The sequence below is a fragment of the Scardinius erythrophthalmus genome (assembly GCF_964197995.2).
Source record: "Scardinius erythrophthalmus genome assembly, chromosome: 15".
Classification (NCBI taxonomy): domain Eukaryota; kingdom Metazoa; phylum Chordata; class Actinopteri; order Cypriniformes; family Leuciscidae; genus Scardinius; species Scardinius erythrophthalmus.
In genome coordinates, this window is record NC_138235.1 from 30,587,353 (window position 1) to 30,614,073 (window position 26,721).

General features: G+C 38.7%; 1 protein-coding gene across 1 annotated transcript in view; it reads right to left on the reverse strand.

Annotated features, from left to right (window-relative positions):
• The window catches only part of plxna2 (plexin A2), a 171,677-nt gene that overhangs the window by 13,254 nt on the left and 131,702 nt on the right, over positions 1–26,721 (reverse strand). The window contains exons 17-25 of the mRNA XM_081386404.1: positions 21,713–21,952; positions 21,423–21,563; positions 20,034–20,268; positions 17,163–17,305; positions 16,562–16,830; positions 8,698–8,764; positions 7,125–7,271; positions 6,685–6,844; positions 4,872–4,975 (exon numbers count right to left, since the gene is read on the reverse strand). Coding sequence (XP_081242530.1) covers positions 4,872–4,975; positions 6,685–6,844; positions 7,125–7,271; positions 8,698–8,764; positions 16,562–16,830; positions 17,163–17,305; positions 20,034–20,268; positions 21,423–21,563; positions 21,713–21,952 — 1,506 coding nt within the window. The remainder of the gene's footprint in view (positions 1–4,871; positions 4,976–6,684; positions 6,845–7,124; positions 7,272–8,697; positions 8,765–16,561; positions 16,831–17,162; positions 17,306–20,033; positions 20,269–21,422; positions 21,564–21,712; positions 21,953–26,721) is intronic.

Sequence of the window (26,721 nt, forward strand, 5' to 3'; positions counted from 1 at the left end):
CAAGGGAATTTAACTCTAACAGTTAATATACACTATAATGTACATCTTCATTGTATGTCTAAAATAAAAGTGACGAGCGGTAAACGGGGTCGTATGTCAGACTGCAAGTCCTTGAGCTTTGTCAGCACTCGAAAAGACAGCTTAACCTCCGGCCGTGATCTACACCAAGCGCCGTATGCAATAATATACAACAGAGATGATTATCTATATTCTTTTAGAGCCAACAAAGCTTACTTACACTTATGAGCATCACAGGCTTGTGCTAAACGCACACACACAGAGCTGGCTTCAGTGACAGCGCAAAAAAATCGAATGCAATCCAGATTTTTAACATACAAATTTTAACATTTTAACATAAGGCAACAGTTATTCCTGAATCATTTCTGCAAGTCAATGAATCATTCAGTCAACAGATTTCAAAGCACTAATTCATTCACAAACAAAAGATGTGACTGTCTTTATAAGTGAGTCATTGAATTATTCACTCAATTGATTTGTAAGATTTTTTTTGTTGTTGAAAGAAATTAATACTTTTACTCAGCAAGGGTACATAACATTGATCAAAAGTGACAGTCAAGACATTTAAATTGTCCTGATTTAAAGGGCTGGAATAATGCCCTTTTCACAAGATGTAAAATAAGTCTCTGATGTCCCCAGAGTGTGTATGTGAAGTTTTAGCTCAAAATAACACACAGATATTTTTATATAGCATGTTAAAATTGTCCATTTTTGAGGGTGAGCAAAAACACACCATTTTTGTGTCTGTTCCTTTAAATGCAAATGAGCTGCTGCTCCCGGCACAGAAGGCGGAGCTTTAAGAGCTTGTGTCCTTTTACCTCACACAGACATGCACTGGAAATTTCAACAATTTTTAGCCTTTTATGTTCAAACCGAAGTCAGAAAGATGGAGAGACTCAAGAAGAAGTGACATATAGACAACATTTCTGAATGGTTAGTTGATGAATTTATGTAGCTTATGTTTAGTTATCTTCTAGTCATTGATTAGCATATTTTCTGTCTTGATAATCTATAAATCGTGTTCAGGGTGCGGGGTTTATGTAAATTCTAGGGTTGGTGATGTCACTAACCCTGGAGGAATGTCGTGTAGTCCTTAAAAAGCTATTTCTTTAAAAGAAAATATCTCTCTTTGCTTTGAACTTTGAGCATTGTAACTTTGTAGATGTTTTTTATGCTCAAACAGCAACATTACACACTAACTAAAGTTAGAAAAGTGAAAGCATATTCAACCACCCCTAAATTCTGTTTTTTTAAAACTATTTATCAAAGAATTCTGGATTTGTTTTTAAATAATTTATATTTTTATTACTGTTTAAACAGCATCAATAAATGCTGATCAAATAAAAGCAGCCTTAGTGCGCATAAGAGATTTCTTTCAAAAACAGTAGAGTATTTTCTACATTTTCTATGTAAGACTAGTTGGAACCCAGCTAAAAACACCTTATACCATGCTAAACTGTACTTCTGGTGTTATCTAGTCTTGTGTGTTTTGATGGTTTTAGAAGAATTTTAGGTACTTGTCAGCTGGTCTGGTTAAGGTAGACCAGCTAATCTTCTCCTTAGCCAGTTTTAGAGAGCACCTTAAAAATTAAAGCACTCTATTGTATTATGATACACATGATGTTTTTGTGTGTATCTTTAAATGCAAATGAGCCGCTGCTTCCTGCCCCCTGAATAGGGCTGTGTCTTTACAGCTCATGCTTCAGATAGATAAACATGGCAGACTGTGTACAGCTCACTCAGGGGTGGAGCTAAGCTAACTCAGGGGTGGAGCTTAGCTAATAGGGCAGATTCCGTCACCAGGTGTGGGCGGGGCCTGTTTTACTGTGACGTCACAATGGATGCATTTCTGAATGGCTCGTTTTGAGACATAACATTTCTGATTTATGGGGAAAATAACAGAGTGGATAGATTTTTTACCATGATAGGGCGGTTGTGTTCACACGCTGCGGACCCACAATTATGTTAAAAATCAATATATCTGTCAAAGTAAATTTTGCACAATAGACCACCTTTAAGACCACTAATTCAGTTGAGACTGATGTAAACTGTTTTTTCAGCTAGGTTCCCTAAGAACAACTGGTTTAGCTTTTACACACACTCCTAGTCAAGTTATTAGTCGCCTCATTGCAATTATTGCTCTACCAATGTGACATTCCTGTGAGATACAGGTGATAATAATGCACATATTAACAGAGGCCTCTGTTTATTTGAATTATTAATGCCAATGTCTCTCATGCTGCTCCAACTATTTAAATTGGAAATTTGAAGAGTACAGTGGCCCGTCAGGGACACGCTGCCAGTCTCCTGTAATGTCATTCAGCCTACACAAGGTCAAAAGACACTCACTGATTTCAAGTAAGAGCGGATGAGTGAGAAAAAGAAGAAAGAGCGAGAGCCTAGAGAAATACGTCCACGCTAGCATTCAGACTGATGGAAACTTTTTCATGGCTAGTGCTCTAATCAACCCTGTGCAATCAAAATGAGCAATCAGAAAAGAACATGGTGACCACAGGTTTATGAAGCCACAGCACCAAACGTTAGAAGGACACAGCTGCTGATTATACTGTCTGCTCTCTTAAAATATGCCCTTACTATATTGAGGAACTCAACGAATGGCTGAGATTAGCATATCCGTAGTATTTCAGGAGAGAGGTGAGAGTGCCTCTGTGGAACGCGTAGGAGTCCTGTATTTTAATGTGGTATTCTTTAAAGCTCCCTGCCTTCTGTTTTCTCTTCTATTTCTCTAAACTCTCTATTTCACTGGTCCCTGTGGAAACAGTAAGAGTTAATATAGCAAATAGTTAGTATACAGCTCCCTAAGCAAAACATCTTGTGATTTATTTACACACTGGCACACAAAGTGACATAAATTGAATTTCTCAGATGTTGCTCTTTCATAGAGACTTATTAAAAGGTCTACATATGGTCACCATCTCATTACTCTGGTGAAATGGGAGATTTGCATCATAGATGTGCAGCTGACAATTCTGCAGCAACTGCATGATGCTGTCATGTCGATATGGACCAAAATCTCTGAGGAATGTTTCAAGTACTTTATTGAATTTATGCCACAAAGAAATAAGGCAGTTCCAAGGGTCATAGCGAGGTGTACCTAATAAAGCTAGTGATTATACTGTCTCCTCTCTTAAAATAGACCTTACTCCACTCTTATAGTGCAATACTTTATATTACTCTATATATGTATAAATGATAATATTTGATCTTTCTTAAATTTTGATTTAAAAAACAAAACAAAAATTTTTCACTGTATTAAGAATAAAATCTGGTTACCATGGTAAACTTTTGTAAAGGCAGTGTGGAACACTCTAGAAATGACACTTCCTTTTTTTGTTCTCTCTTCATTTCTACCTCAACATCCTCATATCTCACATTGTAACAGCACATATGATGAGCTTTTTCAGAAGTAATTATGAGAATATGTGTGCCCTGTGGCAAGGACTCTGGACACACTCTCTCTCTCTCTCTCTCTAACACTGTTATCAGGTACCTGCTCTGACGTGTGCTGTCTCTGTGGTGTCTGAAGTAAAGACAAGGTAAAGGCTGTAATTAATCCACTGAAGGTAAAGGACAACCTCTCTCTCTCACACACTCAAGCACTTTCACAGCCGCCACACTTAAAATTTTCAGTCGCAGAGCTCAATAATTGTCCTCTATTATACTGTCCTGTGTAGTGTGATTCAGAGAGAGATCAGCCGTCTGTCTCCCTGGAGCCGAACACTCACAGCGAGACATTTTGGAGCACTGGGAGATAAAGGAAATGTTTGTTTGCTTCAGCTTAATTGTTTCATGTCTGTGGAGTTAAATGGATATTCAGAGGATTACTTTTGTAGCGCATTGTCCTTGTTGATACGTTTCTCTTAAAGGTGCTCTATCTAAGCGATGTTGGGTGACGTCACTTCTTGTTGACGTTCAAAGTATTGTCAAACAAAACTGAGGCTGGCTCGACCCTCCCTCCTCCTTATCCTGTCCCCTCCTCCTCATCCCGTCCACTCCCCCTCCCTTCCGTGCTTCCTTCTAACAATATACTTCTTTGCTATTTGTTCATCGGAACGTCGTCTCTTTGGTCGTGTGTCGGCCATATCAAAATTAAAGAGAATATAATTCTAACGTTAGCCGTTGTCGTTGTCTAGGACATGTCTCCTCTAGCTAACTTCTCTCTTCAGGCTTCTCTCTGTCCTCCACTCCCCACACCCCCCTTCATGTGCACGCGCACTAACCCCCCAACCCCCACCCCCAAATCATTCTTGTCAGTTATTGGCTGGAACACTGTTTGTTATGTTTCGTGGTCCAGGCTGGGCCAGTTTGATTTTCTTGTCGTTTGTGGAGCCTGGGCTGTCTACTGAGACCGTGTGTTTTTTACAGTGTGTTCAGGGGACAGGCAGCTAGCGGATAGTGAGGAGATGTTTCGTTAGTTTAGTTTCAATAAATTCAATCCAAAAATGGTTTTCTTAATCAGTGTTTTTATCTCACTTTCCATCTGAACATCCATAAAACCAAATAAAATGAACTGAGAAAAATTTCAGACTCATTTTCATATATAAATATATATATATATATATATATATATATATATATTTTTTTTTTTTTTTTTTTTTGAAAACAGGTCGAAATATTTCTGGTTGGCTGATTAAAAATATTTTGCTCTTTTTGCACTGGGGAGGGAGCTTTGTATCGAGAACGGATGAGTATGTCTACACATTTGTACATCAAATAGTTTTTTTATCAATAGAGCAAAGAAACTCCATGATACGTCCCCTTTAATGTCTACTCACATAGACAGAAGAGGGCACCATGAGATTATATATGAGCGTGTGTGTCCTCTTTTGTACCTGATAGTGCATGAGAGTGTTGAGTCTCTTCCAATCATTTTCAATCTTAGTGGTGATGTCTTCATCCTGCAGGACCACTCGGGCCATTCGTCCCTGACGCCACTCTGAAAAATCAAACATTTGAAATTAAAACAGACACAGTGAACCTCCTCCAGCTCAAAGCAGATTGATTTGATTCAATGCATTGAATGTGTCTTTTCACATGGGTTAGAAATGTGTGTGTGCACACGCAGAGGGTATAATTAAATGCTAAAGAGAGAGCTGATAGGATATAGAGAGGCTCAGAGCGAGAGTGATCATTGATTTTCTCCTCTGTTGAATGGGGTTTATTAGTTTACGTGGTTGCCAAATGCACAGATGATGCCACACACACACACACACACACACACACACATACACACGCACACACACACACACACACATACACAAAAGCAATGCCAGTTCTGCAGCTACAGAGACAGAACATCATCATGGAGGAGATTGCTCTGGCCAAGGTGCTGGAAGGATGATTTGCACCGCTGACAGGGGGCTTTTGTGTGGCGTGTGTGTGTGAGATGGCCGTTTGTGTGCCAGAAATAAAACGTGGAGTCAGTCTGTCAGTGCCGTCTGTCAGCTTTTACCTGGGTCACACATGCACCTGCTTGTGTATGTGCACAAATATTGTACATTTCCATCACTGTTTATACATTACAGACAACATTAGATCAAAATTAGTTTACATTTCTGAAAAAATTTGAGGTCATTCTGTATTGAAATCAATTACAAAAAAGTTAATTGATTCCTACCCTCAAATCTGAATGGCCAAGATCACTGATATTCAGTCCAAAGTGCTGAGAATTTTCAGTGACTTTTCTTTTTTTTTTTTCAAAAGCACTGATTCATTCAGGAATTAAAAAAGTGACTCTTTCTGAGTGAGTAACTGAATCGTTTAGCCAACTGATTCATTAAAAACGCTGACACTGTTAAAGGAATAGTTCACTTTAAAATGAAAATTCTGTCATCATATACTCACCCTCATGTTGTTTCAAACCTGTATGAATTTCTTTCTTCTGCTGAACACAAAGGAAGATATTTAGAAGAATATCAGTAACCAGGCAGTTTCTGGGTCCCATTGACTTCCATAGTATATTTCTTTCCTACTATGGAAGTCAATGGGACCCAGAAACTGCCTGGTTACCGACATTCTTCTAAATATCTTCCTTTCTGTTCAGCAGAAGAATTCACACAGGTTTGAAACAACATGAGGATGAGTATATGATGACAGAATTTTCATTTTAAAGTGAACTATTTCTTTAAAGATAGTGTGTAAGTGTACTGCACTTTGGCATTTTTCAGACCTGGGACAGTCTCGCGCACTTCAAGTGGCCAAGAAGAGGTGTGGGTAAATCAAATTATTCACTCAAACGATTTCCTCAAAAGCACCAATTCATTAAAGAATGAATCAGGTGACAGTCTTTATGAGTGAATCATTCGCTTAAAATATTTGTTCAAAAACACAGATTACTTCAGGAATGAAGTAAGTGACTCTTTATGACTGAGTAATCATTCAGTCAACTCATTCCTTCAAAACACAATTACAAAATTAAGTCTATGAAACAAAGTATTCATTCACTCAACAATTCATTCAAAAACACAGATTATTTTCAGCTGTGGTTTCATTCGGTAGTGTATTTTTGGTGCAACAAAAATAGACAAAGTAACTCAAAATATTTATTTAAAATAATATCTAAATGTTAGTTACTTTAAATTAAAATCTTAAATATGGAACTGTTGTATAAAAGCAAAATCAAACTCGCGAGGCAGTTTAACTCACCCAGGTCCATGTCCACAGCTTTGGGTCTCTGTGAATACGGCATGTTCTTATACACGGCATCCAGAATTTTTTCTTTGACCTGCGTGATGGTGTCGCAGTTCAGAACCTTGACCGGGATCTCTGGGCTGTTCTCGTTCTCTGGGTTGACGCAGTTTAAGATCTGGAGGGGGAAAAAAAGCGGTTGAGGATGACAAGATGTTGGGCAGTGGTCGGTGAAACCGTAGGTGCAGAGCGGGGCTCTGGAAAAGGCCATTTCCTGGCCCGAGAAATCTAATTTCACACCCTCTGCAGGACCCCAATCTCAGCCTTAGCAGGGTATGAGAGACTAATGAACACTACCCTCCCTAGGCCAGACTGCCTGCTTTCATACACACATACAGTAACAGCACTGACCTTCATAAGAGTTTACTAGATATTATGTTTATTAGTGTGATGCTGACCAGCGTCTTGTAGTCGATCTGTTGCCGGATGAGTTTATCTTCGCTGAGGGAGTATCGGGCCTCTCCGGTGATGGCGTCTATGGGACCTTTTTCCATCTGCTGTTTTATAGCACAGTACAGCATGAAGAGAGGCTCGCCTGCACACTCCTGTAGACACAGACACCAAACACACATTATTATTATTACTTTATCACTACTGGAATCACACTGACTTGTCTAAGGTTTGTACTATGTCTGTAGTATATAGTATGTACACTAGCGTTCAAAAGTTTGGTGTTTGTTTTTCTTAAAAAGATTTTAACACTTATATTCAGCAAATATGCACTACATTGATCAAAAGTGACAGCAAATACATTTACAGTTTTACAAAATATTTATATTACAAATAAATTCTGTATGTTTTCAGAAAAATCCGCTTTTATTACTGTTAACAATGACATTGAACAATATATTAAAGGGTTAGTTCATCCAAAAAATGAAAATTCTGTCATCATTTACTCACGCTCATTTTGTTCTGAACCTGTACGATTTTCAAACCTGTACTTCCATTTACCACAACTGATGTGAGTTGATGAATGTTTATATGTGAATAAAAGCCTAAATTAAATCTGTTCATCATATAAAGCGATCGTGTCCCATCAGAAAAATAGACTAACCACTCACTTTATATGGATTATTTTTATGATCTCTTTATGAACTTTAAGCGTCAAAGTGGTAGTTGCGTAGACTGTCAATGGAAGGACAGAAATCTCTCAGATTTCATAAAAAAAATCTTCATTTGTGTTCTGAAGATGAACAAAAGTCTTATGGGTTTGGAACGACATGAAGGTGAGTAAATGATGACAGAATTTACATTTTTGTGTGGTCTAACCCTTTAAGACATTTTACACACAATTAAAAAAAAGCTAAAAATAACTACATTATTATTGAAATTACATAATTTACATAATTTTATATTTACATAATGAGGTCATGTGGCCAATCTAATAAGGCCTTGTCACAACAATGTAGCAGACTACTATTTTAAGTGTTTATTATTGCATAATGTTTACAGTTAGTATGCAGTATGTAGTGTACTGCACAGTCACTTTTAACTATTTTGGACCAAAAAAAAAAAAGGCAAAAGCTTTCTTACAATCTGATTGGTTGACTTTATGCGATTTCCAATTGACTTTATGTGAAGCAAATTTGTGTTTACACGTTCCCAGGTTACTAAAATAAGCCTTACTACTGCCTAACTACTCACTGGATTTTCCCCATTCATGGAAAGATATAAAAAGATATTTTAGTTCAAGGCACTTAGCAGCAGCAAGTAAACAGGATATCCTGAAGCACAACTGAATGCTAAATCTCTAAACAGTCCGATCATAAAGTCTACACACATTAATGTCTTTGATATTTCTCATATGACTCTCTCTCTTTATAGAGACTCCAATGATCTCCAACAAACATACACACTCTAGTTGATCATGAGCCTGAATAAGCTGGAGAGTGAACCAGACCTCATGCTGAGAGTCAAAAGTCTGTCTCCATGAGACTAGTACTTATAGAGGAAGTCAAAGAGGCCAGTTACCTTCAGGAACTTATGAAGCAGGAAAGCAAACCAGTTGGTTAGCATCTTCTCAGCGACAGACTCCGTCCTGAAACACAAAAGTTGACACTTATCTCAAAGAATACCAACGCATTTTTATTTTTCCTTTAATAACGGCTGCGTTTTGATAAGAGGAAAACAGAAAGTGAGAAAAACATTGCTAGCTTCTTTCCCTGTCAATCACTCCAGACTCTTTTTGGCCATATATCAGTTTTTTTTCTTCTTCTGACCACCCCCTGTCTCTTTCCTTCTTTTTTTTGTTGCTTTGAGGCAGGAGACTGACACAAACCCACAAACGACAAACACACGACTCAAACGGGGTTCTCTAGAGTTGTGGGCAATAATTTGGGAAGAGACAAAAAGGAAGAGCCGAGGGTTTGTTGAATACAGAGCAGGTGGAAAACTGAAGAGAGAGAGAGAGAGAGAGAGAGAGAGAGAGAGAGGGAAAGATAAGGCAGACAGAGGAAGAGAGAACAAACAGCACCCCGACGGGAGTGGTTAACGAGCATGAAAAATACATGAAAGGGTTATTCCCTCGTTCTGACGGCTGAGCGCGCCTGTGGAATACCAATATCTCTCTTTGCCTGCAAAACATTTCTTCTTTCACCCCAGAAAATACTTTCTGTCTCTATCTGGCTCGGGTGTTTGTGGCAGCGAGTATTATGTTCACTTATGGGCATTACAAACACTCATAAGCATCACCGGACGATGTAATATCAGCTGCGTAATTGTGGCGCCGATGTCTGCGACGTTATGCGCTCACACTCCGTTGTGCCGCCATGGAGCACACCGGCAATTTACTCAACAGCAGTGCCAGAAAATGACTCTCTTAATGCATGAAGAAATAACTATGATTACACCGCTGAGACAGCCCGCGAACACAGAGTGTATGTGTGTATGGGCGTACGCATGTGTGTGTCACGCTTCAGGGTCACACGTGAGAGCGAGCGCTGATCAGTGAGACAAGATGACGGTGATAAACTGTAATCGCTGCATATTCATGTGACCAGATGAATTTAGACAGTGTTTGAAAGAAGTCTCTTATGCTCAGCTGCGTTTATTTGATCAAAAATAGCTAAAATATGATATATATATATTTTTTTAAATATTATTAATTGTTTATTTCATATATTTTCTCTTTTTTTTCCTGTGATAGCAAAGCTGAATTTACAGCTTCATTACTCCTGTCACATGATCCTTCAGAAATCAGTCTACTCAGAAAGATACCTTTCGATGTTAATAATAGTTTACAATAGTTTTTTGAAACCGTGATACATTTCTTTCAGGATGCTTTGAACAAAGTAGAAAAAAAAAAAACAGCATTTATTTGAAATAGAAATCTTTTTTAAAATTATAAATGTCTTTACTGTCACTTTTGATGAATAAGGTGAATAAGCATTAATTAAAATTAAAATGTACTTACTAATGGCAAACTTTTGAACACTTGTGTATGATGCTACAAAAAAGGGAGTGATTAGTGTAACAGAGACAGTATACATGTAAAGAGGAAAAAATAAACCCCGCCCTCCTGTTAAAAGAGCCAATCAGCTTACTGGTCTTTTTTGCTCTACAAGAATTTGCTGGACATTTTTATTGCTCATATGTTGCTCTTTCACAACTCAAAAGACTTTCTTATTTAAGTACAAACTTTTTCTTAGAGGTTTTCCCAAAAATTCTTCAGAAGAAATAAAAGTAGAAATATATTACATTAATTACAGACTTTGCCATCTTGAAAAATCTGGGCACAGTGTGAGCTGTTATTGATATTTCTGAAACTGTTGCAGAAATACAAGAGTTTATGGGGTCTTATTCTCTGAGAAGCAGAAGACGTGAGCAAGAGTCTCCATTTGCTCTCTATGTAATGTCTTTCTGAGATATTAATGAGACGCCACGCCACATGCAATTCGTCTTCACCATTGGAAATGACAAAACTCTGCTGAAAAATCCAGCTAAACTCTTGTGTTCAAAAATATCGCAAAAGAAAGAAACTAAACTTGAAACATTGCAAAAAGCAAATACCACAAAACAATAGCAGCACATGACCATGAAAAATCTTGTTTATCTGTATTTATCTAAATCATATGCACATAAACTAACCAACCATTTTAAAACAGTGCAGACGAAATGCAAACACGCATACTGCGTTTTCCCTAAAGATGGTCCCTGAGATAAACTACTGGTTGGTGGGGACCAATTTTGTCATTCCGTTAGCGTAACAGACAGATTTGGTGATTTTACACATTCAAGTGGACAGAAGCTACTAGAAAACAGTCATGATGGCCACTGAGTGGATGGACTGCTTTAAAAAAACAAGTTATTAGTGCACTGAGGGGGTTCGAGTTTGTATATTCAGAAGTTAAGAGTCCATTAACATAAAGATGATGTGATTTGCATTATTCTGCATTTGTTTTTTTTGTATTCACTCATCTAGGTTAATGCATTAGTGGATGATAAATGCAAATTTTACTGAAAGAACACATGGCTGTCGAATAACGAGGCTGCCAAATTATACTCATTTAATAATGGTGCATTTTAGTGAATAAGGTTTAGTGAATAAATCAATGGCAGTCTCACATACAGATGAAATGAGAGAGAATAGAGATGGGCAAATAGAAGGAGTGATGCAAGATGGAGTGAAATGAAGGAAAGTCGTCATGTTTGAGACGACTTGAGCGCCTGTCCGTGTGATTCTTCTAAAGGACAGAGCGGATTTGTGTGTTTTATTCAGCAGCGTGTGTGGCGGTCTATACAAAACACGGTTATGTTTATATATTCTCTTTTAAGCCTGTCAACTTGCCTTTGTATTCTACCTGTTTTTCTCTGGGTCTGTGAGCAGAGGGACTTTGGATGCAGGAGCAAGAGGAACCTGTGTGTATCTGTGCATTGATGAGTGCATTCATACAATATGTGACACTCATTCAGTGAGTGTGTGTGTGTGTGTCAGTATGAGTGAGTTATGCAATCTGACACACACATACACTACAATGACAGTGCATTTGATGCTGGTTGCATCAGGTCTTGCAAGAAAGTTTCCTGTCTTCTTCCTGTCTCAGTCAATCATCGATCAAGGATAGATAATGAGGGAGGGGGAAAAACCCTACAAATACAACCTAAATAACCAGTTACTGAACTAAATTTACCCTTTCAAATTGCAGTATCCTTGTGAAACTAGTTTATTAGAGTCATTCGGTTTTGTGCTTCTCATAAACTAGTTTCACAAATGGCTGGAAATTGAGTTCTAACAAGCAAAATGAACAGGAAATTGGCCCGACATTTTCAAATGCACACAGAAATTGGGCACTCTCCTGGTGCACCGACATATTTCACATTGCAGGGGCTCAGAGTCAATATCTGGCTTCAAATATTTATTTCAGACCCACTTCATTGACAATTTGATGCTTTAAAGGAAATCTTTTGATACCAAATCACTATTTTCTTTCACCAGGAAGCACAAACACACTGGCTGCCTCCGACTGAGAGAATGAATAAACTGTTAATAGTAGCTATTTGAGCACCTAAATGAGTTTTTGCATTCTCTAAAACTTCATCACACCAGGCTTTTTTGTAATTCTGCCTCTGTCTGCTCATAAAAAGTACTTTCCCTCTTTCTTCAGCATTTTTAGATTTCTTTTTGCTTGCTTTCTTTTTTAACAGTTGCATTAATGAACATGAGGGTTTTATTAGCTATTAGTGTGTTTATGAGTTGTGTGTGTTATGTGTGTGTGTGTGTGTGTCTCAAGGGGGGTAAAGGAATGCTTCATTGAAAGGGCGACACAACACAATGTGTCTCACTAATAGTCCATTCCGAGTGGTTCTGGGTGCCTGCAAATCTCATTAGGTGAAAACATGTACACACACACAAACAGCAGCAAGAGAGAGCCGGAGGCGATGGAGCTGTTCCATTTTTAGCCACAGTCCTCCACAGATATTAACATGAGGGAGAGAGAGACAAAAAAGAAAACTCAAAAGTTCAGTGAAGTACAGTAAGAGCTGTGGCCTAGTGTTTAGCACCCATCAACTGAGCCATGATGCTCATGTGGGTGACAAAAAATATACTACAATAACTCTGTAACACACCACAAACAGCTTCTGAACATTATATTAAAAACAAACAGGACACGTCAGACAAAGATCAAGGAAGAACTGAGGAATCATATTCAGAAAACAAAATGAGACAAGACGAAACAAAATGAGACAAGACAGAACAAAGAAACGAAACACAATGAGACAAAACTAAACAGAACAGAGCTAAAAACAAAACAACACAAAACAAAACCATGGACTCGATATGTTCAGCTGTTGCTGAGTTTCAGGAGATGCAGGTTCGAATCCAGCTAGAACCTAATCTTACATATCTTCTCTTTCTCCAATGCAATTTTCTGTCCTTTCTCTAATGTCTCTGTCAATGAAGAGTAGCAAAAAGCCAACAAAAATCTTTTTACACACTGCGCGACAGAGATTTGATTTATTGTGGCTTTCCCACTGAAATGATGAATCAGTCAGTGCTGAAAACAATCACATTCCCTGCTGATCCTCATGGAAACAGAAGCCCAGAACAAGCCCGAGTCTTATAAGTGTCTCCATATCTTCCATAATCAAATAAAGATAAAACATAATAATAGACAAGCAAATATTAATGCCATCTATGCTTTAGGCTATTTAAAATGAAACGTACAGCCACTCTGATGACAGCAGAGACCAGACAGGCCCTTGTTATTTTTCACAGTCGCTTATCATTAAATGCAAGTGGGTCACTTTATGAAAATAAATTAGTCTCTCTGTTGATATTGTCTAATTCTTAAAAGATGTCTCATTTGCAAGCAACTGCCCTACAGGCATCTTTGACATTCATTATTTTCCTTAACACACATGAATATCCTTTGTTCCTACATCAAGAAAATTGCACACATAAAAGTAGTTCACTCGTTATGATTGTCAGCTCGAAGTCGACTACTTGTGGATCTTTGTTCTTTATTAAACCAGCAAAAGGGAGCGGGAGCTGAGGCCAAGCGGTTTGTGTTGTATGATACGTTGAGCCTTGGTGCCCATGTGGATGGACAAAACTTGTTATATGCAGTACATATATATATATACATACAGTATATAAGTATATGGAATTATGGGTAAAGATCACAAATCATGTAAAAAGTGTTGAAACCTGTTGCCTTAAATTTATTAAGTAAATAAACGTACTGCTTCATTGAAAAAAAATAAGTTAGTGAACTTGAGAATTCCACATTACTTCATTTTTTGGATTAAGCATGAAGATTATTTACCTAATAATTTTTGAGTTTCCTCAATTTTTTGAAAAAAGTCAACTGATCACTTTTTACAGTGCATGGTCATCACACCTTGATTGGCAAAAAACTTTTAAAAAACAAATTGGGCCATAATTCTTCACTAAATTTATCTGTACAACATGAAATAAGACCGTTCGCTCTTCAGAAGAACACCAGCGAACTAATCGCTCACTGAGGTGGGACAAGCTCCAGATGTATTCCATTATCCGAGAAATGTTAAGATGAGGAGCAGACACAGAAAGAGGTCACAAGAAGGGCAGGGTTTGTCCACACGGATCAATTGAAATCAAAATGCTTGAGATGGAGAGAAAATGAGAACGAGAGAGAGAGAGCCTTTTATTAAAGGAACAGAGAAGAAAATTAGTGAGATGGAGCCCAATCGATGTGGAGGGAGTGGAGGCCAGCAGTTGTCGAAGAAACAGCAGTGTTCGTTTAACCGTAACACTGACAGGAGACTGCGTGGCCGAAAGCGATAGCGGAAAAGGAAGGAAACAGTAAATAAATGAAAACAACAGAAAGAGACGGATTTGTAGGGTTTCTAAAACAGCCTTCTTGTTTTCCAAATGCTTTGTGTAAAAGTGAAGACAAGAAGCTGCGAACGAGACCGAGAGGAGCATGATGAATCAATAATCTCCTAAATTCCAATAGAAAAAAAAAGGAAAAAGTGTCATCTAAAACCACGGGCCCCTGATCCCCATGGCCCAGCCTTGCCAGCGCGGCGGGATTAGTGTTTTGTGTTCCTAACGACAGCAGATAATGAGAGAGACGCGCCGTCTGTCACGTTAAATAACGGCGTAATCCACATTCCCCCCGCATCTATTTACTGTGACTATTAATGAGCTGAGTCACGTAACGAAACACCGAAAATCATTCAATACGAGCGAGAGAGCGCGAACGAGGAACGGCTGCGGTGTTTGTTTGGCCTGTCTGCTTTGAATATTCAAAGTGTGATGTATAGCTGATATAACGCCGCAGTCAGCAGGAACAAATCACCTCCAGCTACACTAAAACACACTCGGCCTCCATCAAGTGGAGCGTAATGAAATCAGCCGCGGACTGTGCTGTGCGTTAGCCCTCGGGCAGCTCTTTGTTTAATCATTATTAGTCTAAATCTTCTAGTTGATACGCTGCTTTGGAAAGACTTTGAAAAACCTATACGAATTTAGAGGGAAAGCATAAAGGACAGCCGAGAGCGCGAGAGAGGAAAAAACAAGTGGATTTGAGCTGCTCATGAATGTTTTATGAGTATGTGGCACACAAATGAAAAGTGACACTGACAGTTGGGTCGTACTGAGAGACTGGAGGGAAGCAGACTAATGGATCATGAGTCAATATAGCTATAATGCTAGACTAAGATACCAGCGCAACACTTTAAGATCAGTTAGTAATTTACTTATTTACAGGTTTATGGGGTCTGAATATGTTGAAATGATTTAATGTAAAAAATAAAATAAAAAAAGTCATAATTTATATCGTTTTAGTTTTGGTTTCTTTAAAACCCACCTTCCAGAAAGCGCAGTCTGCTCTGATTGGTCAGCTAGCCTCAGTCTGTTGTGATTGGTCTACCGCTTAGACATGTGTCGGAAATGTAACGACCCTTACCATAACAGGTGAGTCCCAAGGCTTCCTGAGCCGCTGTAAAAACTACTGTAACTATGGTGTCACTTTTGCTGTATCAGTTCGTAAGAACAAGCTGATCAACCCCAACCACCTCCGTAAGCACGACTTGTGCAGGACGTTTCACAGTGATATTTTATATTTTTTTATTTATGTGATATGTTATAACAGTGTAATTTCTCCATCAACACCGACCTGCATCGAACTGCATGATTCAGAAACCAGTTGCTAGAAAAATGGTGCTAACACAAGAAAAGGTTGTGTTTTTACTGTTGAGAAATAGTGTTAAACATTTTTTTTTTTTAATAGTGTTAAAAAAGTCCATGTAATGATGTTTTGCTCTCCCAGTGAACAAAACTGCATTTCCTCAACATGGTGATAAACTATTTCTGGTGTAACCGGTCCAACTCTGGGTCTCCGGCGTGGGAGGAAGGCACTCTAACAAGGACACTAAAGACCGCAGCCACTAGCGTGTGTCTCTTGAGGCCAGGGGAATGAGGTTTACACACTCAGCTCTTACTAGCCTATGCCTGTTACACTAACCCCTCTAAACCTCACTTCCGTTTGGGTCACAGCACCAAATGTAACCCATTATACTCGACCCGCTTCGTGCGGGATTTGAACCTGGGTCTCCGGTGTGGACTGAAGGCGTTAGCGTCAGCCGCTAGCACGCCTCTTGAGGCCAGGGGAGTGAGGTTTACACACGCTTACTGGCCTACGTCTGTTACACTGGCTTTATAACGTCCAATGTTTAAGAGCGAGCCAAACTAGCCAGCAGGTGGGCATTATGCAAAGTTTATTCACTCCCTTTGGGGTGGACTTTGATTGTTTACATGCACAAACAGCTATATGGCACAGGTAAAATCCAAAACTACAAAGTAATTGAAAAACTAACACTAAAAACACAAAAAATGAAGTAAACAGCAAACCTCCTGAGTAGTAGTTTGGGGTGGTTCTTGCTCTCCAGGTTCTTGTCGATGAGGTCGGAGAGCAGGTGTTTGAGCACATCTGTGGCGTATTCCAGTCGACCCTGGAGAGCCGTCATTATGAGCGACGCCACATTGCCGCGGTCGCGCATGGAGAAGGAGCGCTGCATTTCCAGCGTACGGATGAATGTCAACAAAAACACCTTGTTGTTTATCAGCTGGCCAAACAGCTTCAGAGCTTTTTCAACACATAGCTGCCCATTACCAGAGACCTGCAACACACAACAACATCTTTGTCAATGAACTACACTGTCAATAAACTAAATTCCTTAAATACATCATTTATATAAAAAGATCACATGTAAACTACACCATGTCCTGATCAGAAATTACATTTTGATGGTGGATTGGTATGGACTTGAGCTGGGTAGCCCCGCTCAAAGTGAAATCTTACTGCTCCATATAACTGTTTATTAAACATCCAGTAAGATTGGCTATGATTGTGTCACATGATACCGAAGTGTGCACCCATGTTGCACCTGGTTACATCTTGGACAACTTGTTAGAGAAAAGTGTTCATTAAATAAAGTAAACTGCAGCCCACCTCCAGCTCTCTGAGCACAGGATGGTCCTCGATGCCAGGAAATAGCACTCTCATGGCATATGTGCGGTAATCCAGATAGGGAATACCAGCCCGGTCCAGATCACTCGTCAACTCATTGATATCGGTCTGCAGTTCTGCAAAAGCTGGAAAAAAGAAAAAAAAGAGAAAAAAAGAGACACAATTGTCAACACACAGTAATTCACAGTTCAATGTCTAGGTCATTTTTATCCATCAAATCTATAGAAACAATTTATTTTGCTTAATGAAAATGAAACCTATTTTGGGGATTGTGACATTATTGTAATTTTTAACATACTTATCAAATTATTTTTACTGTAATACAAAAAAGAAAATGTAAAGTACATCATGGTAGTATTTGTTGTTATACTATGTTTTAATTTAATATGATATGAACAATATATTTATTTCTTTTTATTTATTTAAAAATGACTATTATATGAAAATCACCACTAACATTAATTGGTTTATTAATTAATAAATATTATTATTATTAATATTAATACTAAAACAGGTTACACTGTAACAATGACACCTTAAAATAAAGTGTAACCCTAAAACATTATTAATATTATCACATATTATTTTACCCTCAAGATTAAAAGATCAGTACGCATTACACAGTAATGAGAATTGAGCAAGGAAATTGTGGTAACACTTTACAATAAGGTTATTTAGTTAACATTAGATAATGTATTAATTTGTATTACACAAACTGAGCAATACATTTACAGTACAGTATTTAGTTAATAAAAATACAGCTGTACAGTGCTTGTTCATGTTAGTTGACAGTGCATTAACTAATGTTAACAAATACAACTAATGAACTTAGTTAACTAATGAACCTTATTGTAAAGTGTTACCAAAATAGTTTTTAATTCGTAAAAAAAAAAAAAAAAAAAAAGTCCTACAATATGACTAATTTTCTTAATGCAAAATATAATTTCTTATTTCTTCCTTAAAAATGTTGGGTGATTTATGAACATTCCTTGAGTTTGGGTTTTGAAGCCACACGCCACAAAAAAGGTCCAAACGCATGCCGAAACCTGAACTTCTGTTCTAATCAACATCTCTGAAGACTTTGTTTTGTCCAGTTTGAGGTTTATATGAAGTTCCTGAAGGTTGTTGCAGGCAGACAAAGAGAGCAAACCAAAATAACCTCTCAGCTTCTCTGTATTTATGGTGTTCACACTCACACAAACACACACACACACACACAGAGTAAATTGCAGGCTGCTGAAGTGCTTGTCCCCTGCTGGTGGAGACTGGAGGTGGGATGTCTTTAATTGGGTCTATTCTGACAGAGCCTGGGGCAGCACTCTTCCCTGAGGGAGTTATCTATCTCTCTTTCTCTCTCCCCACACGTTTCCTTATTTCTCCTTTCTGGAACGTTCTTTCTGATTCACTCTATCTGTCTCCTCTCACCTGTCCTCCCTCTCTTCATCTTGGTCCGGCGTTCTCTCTCTATGCCTTTCTTCTCCTTTTAAACTCACTCTTTTGCAGGCGTTCGTGGAGTGCAGGGCTCAATCTGCCCCTTTAATACTTCTGCATCTTATATTCCTTGCGACTCTAGAGTCAGCCAACACAAACTACATCCTCTCAGCCCCGCTAACCATAGGTCAGGGACACTCTTTTGTCTGAACTGTGTGTACGAAACTGTTTTATCTGTCAGCCTCCTGGAACCCTCAGACGATGATGTGTGTTGCATCATTCTATGACTAAAGGTTTAATTGGTGCTATCTGATTAATAAGAATATGACATCATGAAAAATCAAACACAAATGTCATGTGCTGCATTTCTTGAGTGTATATATTATATCTCATATATATATATATATATATTAAATTAAATTAACAAACATTTTATAAAAAGAGACAAGCCATCTCTAAGGCCCTGTGTACACCTGGTATTATGATGCATTTTGGTCAATCCCATCACAAGTGGACAGCACTAAATACAGGTGTACCCATACACAAAAGAAATATATTTGAAATATATTCTGAAATATAACAAAAATTTATGATGTTAAGTGTGAAATATATTTATTGGGCCAATTTCAAATATTTGCATATATTCCAAAATATACTCTGAAAATATATTTCAAATATATTTCTTTTGTGTATGGGTAAACAGGGTCTGAAATGTTTTGAGCTTGTCCACTTTTGACCACTTGCAGTGGTAGTCAAAAACACATTCGACCGTATTGCTTGAGTAGTGTAAACGCTCATGTGTTCAAAGAACCACAAAAGACCGCCTACTCTCCTCCTACTGACCTAACATTAAGGGAAGTGCGCTATCCAGACAGGATTTAAAATGTGTCGGCTGAAGACCTAAGTTTGGTTTGAAGATGTAAAACTTACCAAGCAAAAGTTATCTCGCCAACACTGATTTCTAACACACACTCTGGGCTTGTGGCTATTAGAGAGGAAACGAAAGCTGTTTTTCCGTCATCTGCTTTAACGTTCATACTGTATGTAAATTGTGCGAGCTTATTTCATCCATGAGATCGAAATATCTGAATAAAGCCCATACATTTACCCGCCCATAGACCCTCCCCTCGAAGAAAAGAGAAGTGGTTGAAAGTGGACAAAAGAGACGGATTAAAATGCCAGGTGTAAACGCCTACTTGTGATCCGATTGACCAAAACACCTTATACCAGGTGTAAACAGGCCGTAAAAACATAAACAACTGTCAGAAACTAATTGAAAAATTCAAATTATTACCTGACTCGCTAAATTTTGTTTCATTCAGGACATAACAGTCCTGTTTTGGGGTCATAATGAAACAAGATCGGTTTCTCCCAAATAAACCCCAAAAATCAATAAAGCAACATAGTGAAAATCTTTCTCACCTTCTTTACACTCCAGCGCGACCCTGGACTCCAGGTTGTCCATTTGCATCTGGAGTCGCTTGAGTGTGAGATCGTTCTCCCGGGATTTACGCTTGTAGGCAATAAGCACAAGGATGACGATGATGAGAAGCAGTCCGCCACCGGCAGCGATGCTGACAATGGCAGGAAGAGTCAGGAGGCTGTCAGAAAGAATGTTTACTGAACCGGGGGACACATGCAGACCACCGACCTGCACCTGAGAGAACAAACACACATACACATGACAATCAGTTAAGAATAATCGCACACACAGATACACATATAAAGATGTGCACGCAGAGACACAGAGTGTAAAAATATACCTTACCCACTCAACCCACAAAAATAGAGAAAAAACATACACATTGCTTTGAGTAAGTTTTGGGCAGCACTAACAGTAATTGGTTTTCTGTTCCTAGGGAACCTGGTGACAGCAACAAGACTGTGGCATTGCTGAAGGTCTGGCCTGCGTCTCCACCAGCGGTACAACAATAGTAAATAATGAGCATGAGGGCATTTAACACCCACCTCAACAGCACAGGTCTCAAAACTAGTAAGCACGTACTAAAGGCCTTTCAAGCATGTTAAACACATGAAAACACATCAGGAATGGTTCACAGAAATCCAAATTATTTCAATCTGATCATAACTGCTGACTTGTTTTCTTTAACAAAAAAGGATCAGAAATGTGACATTATGGAAAGAGAGATGGAAAAACTACTCACTATCTTCAAATATTTGGGTTGGATTTCAAATGATTTTGAAAGAAGACTCTTATGCTCACCAAGACTGCATTTATTTGATCAAAAATAAAGTTAAAACTGTAAAAGTGTGAAATATTATTATGATTAAAAATAACGGTTTTCTATTTTAATTTAGTATATTTTATAATGTAATTTATTCCTGTGATGGTCAAGCTGAATTTTCAGCATCGTTACTCCAGTCTTCAGTGTCACGTGATCCTTCAGAAATCATTCTAATATGATGATTTGGTGCTCAAGAAACTTTTCTTATTATGATCAATGTTGATTCAAAACTTGTGTTGCTTTATGTGGAAACTGATGCATTTTCATCCTGGATTATTTGATGAATAGAAAGTTCAAAAGGACAGCATTTATGTGAAATATAAATCGTTTGTGACATTATAAATGTATTTACTGTCTCTTTTAATCATTTTAATGCTTCTTCACTGAATAAAAGTACTTCTTATTTTCAATGATAGTGTAATTCACTATATGGGAAAGGTACTGAGACACGTTTCCATTCATCAGAAATCAGATCTCAGGTTTCACTCTTGACTGAAAAATATTTCAGAAAAAAAAAAAAAACTTTGAGCTGGATGTGTCCAACATACAGATGCATTATATTTACCATGATTTTGTACTGGCCGGTGAGATTAGGTGGCTCGCACAGCAGTTGAGACTCAGATACTGTGACAGAACATGGAGTCTCTCCTATCAGAACGGTGTAATTAAGCTTCACTCCAGAGGCCAAAGGAACCAGATTCTTACCCTGGTACACAAACACAGCACATGTGAAAGGTTAGTTACGTTTGAAAAGCTTACACTACTGAATATTTAAGTGTATATACACATATACTTTCAGTATACATTGCATACGCTTGGGTAGTGACAGTCTGATCTGTACAGTCTGATCTGTACCTTTAAAATGATAGGTGAGCCAGGTTTCTGTTCCAGTATGCCATTGGTGCTGAGAGGCTCAAAGTAAGGGTTGGGGTAGTACATGAAGTTAGTGTTGTTGTACACTAAAAGAGCCTGCACATTATTGAAGATGAAACCAAACTCGTCTGCGTGCTTGACTGAGTCCAAACCCGGCCTGTACTCGGCTGTCAGCGAGGGAGCGAAACAGCTCATAGTCGTGGTGTTCAGAATCTTACAGACCTGGAAATGAGAGAGAGACAGAGATAAATATGCTTTATTTTCATCACCAGTTTTTGAGAGTAATTGTTATTCATTGTTTCATCTCACTTCAGTTCTTTCCCATTAAGATCCCTTTGATACCATCTGTTTTCAAGTGTTTTACTGAACTGAAAAGACTGCAGATGCATTTTCTTTTGTTAGACAACAACGGAGCTGGAGAACAAAGGGAAGACTACCTTTTAAATTCAAAAATCAGAAACAAACTCAGAGAGAAAACATTAAAAGTGTAAATTACACTCTTCTGATCGAATCTCGCCACATCATGCGAGTGTTTGAACTTCATGAAAGAAATGAGCTGGTGCATCTACACGTCCAGGTCGCTTGAAAGACAAAGTTCTAATATTTTTGCTTAAAGAAAAAGCAGTATGTCTTAGAACCATTTGGATTTGTTGCATTGTGAAATTATTATTTGACAATTTTCCCATTATTATTAAAACTGCAAAGTACATCATAGTGATATTTGTTTTTAATTAACATTAATTTATGCTATTATATAAATGCTATTATATAAAAAAAACAAGTTTAAAAAATACTGTATTAAAAATAATTAGAATCTGAGATTCTAAAAAACGAGTACAAGTAATAATAGCAAAGTAATGGAAAATTGGATGAAAATATTTAAATAATACAACAACAAAAAAAGTCTTTAAAAGGCTTAATATTCTGTAATTTCTTTTTGTATTATTTATTATACTCTACAAAATATTCTTTGGAGGATTAGGGGACGTTTTTTGTCAGAAGTTTGACATTTCATGAGTTCGGAACTTGCAACACAAAGCAGCGCGGCTCAATGTATCGCTAACCGCGAGGCCTCAGATTCAATGTAATTTCATTGTTGAGCTGAAATGATGCAAACTGTAGCACTCTCGTACCTCAAGTATGCAACAACCGTGATCTGTACTGCATAAACATCAGCAGTCACACTTGACGGATGCACTCTCAGACGCCGAGCCGTTCCCTCGGAGTAGCAGAGAGCAGCAATGACGCTCCAACAACAAAATTGATTGCTGTGAAACTCTGACTGTGCCGGGAGGTTTTCATCTCATTTCTTTCTTCTCTCCGACTCTCAGGGGAGAAACTTAATTAGAGCTAAATATCTTCAAAGCACGGCAGGACCGGCGAGCACTACATCTCCTCCTCGCATCTCGCCTCCTCGCAGCCAGAGCCGCAATCCATACTAACTCATTTTGACCACACAAACTTGATTTTCGTGAGATTGAGGGTGCATCTCATTCCATAGCTTTTGGTTCCTCATTCCTTTGCTCTTCCTCTTCACTCGACCCTCGAGGAGTGTATAATAAGTGATATTTGTCAATTCTGAGATTGAAATGGTTTTCTTGTGAGTGATTATTGCTCTTTAGGCCAGTGCCACTACAAGTAAACACTACTACGAAAAAAGGCTGAATTCTCAGTCTGAGTAATAAAAATAAGCCGCAAAATAACGCCTCTGGTTTTGGACATGAGGATTTCTGGATGGATTGTCCCTCCGAAGGTGTATTTACATTGAAAATCTTTCTGAAACTCGAACCAGGGCTCGAACCTGCAACCTTCTGGTTCTGGTTTTCCTCAAATACAGCAAAATATCCAGCATCTATAAGGACTGACTTACTATGCTTATTTAAAGTCAGGGAAACTTGAAAAGAAAACATGCTTCCAAAATTACAACCTTCATGGCAGCTGACTGAACAGCGTGTAGGTTTGAACAACATTTGACGTCGCCTCCGTGAGCACGGGTCTCTTCTGTAGGCACTTCACATTACGCACCGTGTTTCCATGATAACAGAAGCTCTCTTGCAGCTCAGAGGGGCTGGATCTGGTTAAAAATGAATGGGATTCAATAACTCTAAAGTCACACTGTCATCAAAACCTGTAATCCCATTACACACTCCACAGCACAACACGTGAGGTAACCGAGAGGGCGCGCTGGAAATGCAGATCTAGTCAAACTGTTGAAAAACTGATTCTTACTGAGCCAAAGAGCAAGAGGCGAGAGTCACTGAATGTAGATAAATGACAAAACACCTCTTCTAATATAAACATTATAAAATACTTTTTGATTAAATATTTTTTTTTATATTAAATATGTTATATGTACAAAATGTATATATTATATATATATATATGGGATGATATGGTTGAAGATTGCAGGATCCCCACAAGATCCATGAACTATCATCATTGTGCCCTTGAGCAAGACACTTAAACCAGATTGCTTCAGGGATATTGTCGCTGTAGTAAGTGTTCTGTTACTCAGGATTAAAGTGAGCGCTAAATTATTACTTACTCCAGTGATGACAGCAGAGGACTGTTCCAGCAGTTCTCCAGTTCATACACCACTCCTACTAAACACTGAACCTGCAACCTTTGTGTTATTGAATTGAAAAGCCATTCTGAAGGTTGCTGCCCAGCTAAGCAGGACAAGATAAGGGTCTAATGCGATTGAACTGCATGTGTGTGTGTGTTTCTCTGTCCTTCCGTGGCAGTGCCATGTCAGAGACAGATGCTGTGGGCACCACCAGACTGGCACAGCCTGGAAGAGCCTTTCACAGCCTCTGGACGCCATCTGTTTCAAACTGGCTTGACACACACTGGCTGTTGTCACATTTTGTCTTGCTGTACCAGTTTGTTTCTTCACTTCCGCCCACATCAAGCTACCAGTTTTCCAACAGTGGGGGTTTGGGGGGGGGATGTAGCTTTCCACATGGATGGATTTAATTAGCAGATTTTAATTGTATTTTAAATAACACCTGCTGTAAGCAGAAGGAAATTCAGATACTGAGTGGGTCAAAAGCAAATGTGTTTTTAGCTGTACTTCAGGGCCTGCACCAGACTAATAACATTTGAGTTGCTCTTCTGTCCTTCTATGACCAGGCTGCAGTAGCTGCAGGTATTTGGCTGTGGAAATAATTGGGATCCTTTTCTGTCTCACTGAAATAATTGGTTTCAGGTTCTTCCAAGAACTGACACATGACTCAGCACAAAGCACAGTTCTACCCGCCTAAACTAATGAATCCAAACATCTCTCTCCACTCATCTCTCTGTCTCTGGGACAAAGAGTTGCATAGAGATGGTGCTCCCTGGCTAAAATCTGTCTCGAGTTACTCGGGTCAGTGAAAACGGGTACTAATGCCTTAAAGGGATAGTTCAGCCAAAAATGAAAAGTCTGTCATCATTTACTCATCCTGATCCGTTGTTTCGAACCAGTCTGAGTTTCTTTTCCTCCGTGGAACACGAAAAATATATCGTCAACTGTTTTTGTCCATACAATGAAAGTCAGTGGAGTCCAAAAACAACTTCCATTGTATTCCACATTTTCATGTTGCACAGAAGAAAGGCATACAGGTTTTGAACGATTGCTAAATAGAATATATCATTTTATATATCTAATCCTTTAAACATTAACATTTCTTGCTCGATTGGAACACAAAAAGTGAACAGCAAGATATCTTCTGAACCAGACACAGCGAACTGACATAGGAGAATAAAAAAGTTTTATGGTAATGACTGCCCACCATTTCTGAATTATGCCCTTTGTTGTTTTAAGTACATGCGCATGTAACTATATATCGGAAAAAAAAAAGATAGATGGAAATTAGAACAACTATAAGGATCTGCGCGATTGTAGACAAACGCCCGTGGCTCTGTTAAATGCTAAGATGCTTTTATCATCCATAGTTCATGTTCCTCATGTTGGTTTTTTTGCGAGCGCGCTCTTATCCGAGGTATCTGGGGAGGTCTTTGACACTGATTGGTGGGAGCGTCTGATCGCTTAGTTTTAGAAGAAAAAAAACTGAAGTGCCTTTGTGATCGGCTCAGATAGTGGCGTGCAACGCTTTAGGAATCCGTCTCCAGACTTCATTACCGAATCTCTTCGCTGCTGCATGTGTCAAGCGATTTTTTTTCTTCTTCTACTCATCCTCGAGAGAAGACAAAGGTAGAAAAACTCATCTTTTAGCTATAATCAGGAAAATGATTAATGTCTCAATTGCGGGTTGGTGACAGGTACAGCAGGATGCACAAAGGCAATTGTCTGCCATTCGCTCGGCTTCTGAGAACCCCACCAGGTAACGGGAGGGGAGGAGAGGAGGAAGAGAAGCAATTTGGGGAGGAGGCAGATGACAGTTTGAAGGCTGCCTTGACGGGCGCTCGGCTTTGATTGCCAGACTCCGCGGCTGTTTTGTTCCCCATCTCCCTCTCCAAAAATACAGAGGAAAAAGGGGGATGAAGAAATACATAATCGTAAGCTCAACGGTTAATACAAATGCAGGGAATCAAAGCCAGGTTGGGTCTTTGGTGATGATGCCTGAAAGAAGGAAGCCAACCTTTCTCTGTCTACCTCTCTTTTTCTTGCTCGGTTGTAAAGAGAAAGAAAGAGAAAGAAAGAGAAAGACAGCACTAGCACCTGACACATCAGACAGCGCCCACACAACATATTTCTTGAGTCCCTTTAAGAACTCTTAGAGCTCTGGGCTCTGTGAAGCGTGGAGGAACGCAAGCTTCTGTCACTCCTCATTGCGCAGTCGGTGTCTCTTTTACTAAAAGTGACTTTCAGGAGAACTACCCGCACACGGGTACATCTGTACAGCTGGGGACTGAAGCGCAGTTATGCTGTTGGAAACAGAGGAAGGATGGCTATGGCAGTTTTGTTTTCACCTCACTGAAGTAAGAAATAATGTGTGATTAGTGCTGTTCTAAACACCTCCACACTTGGAAAGACGCGTTTTACATAA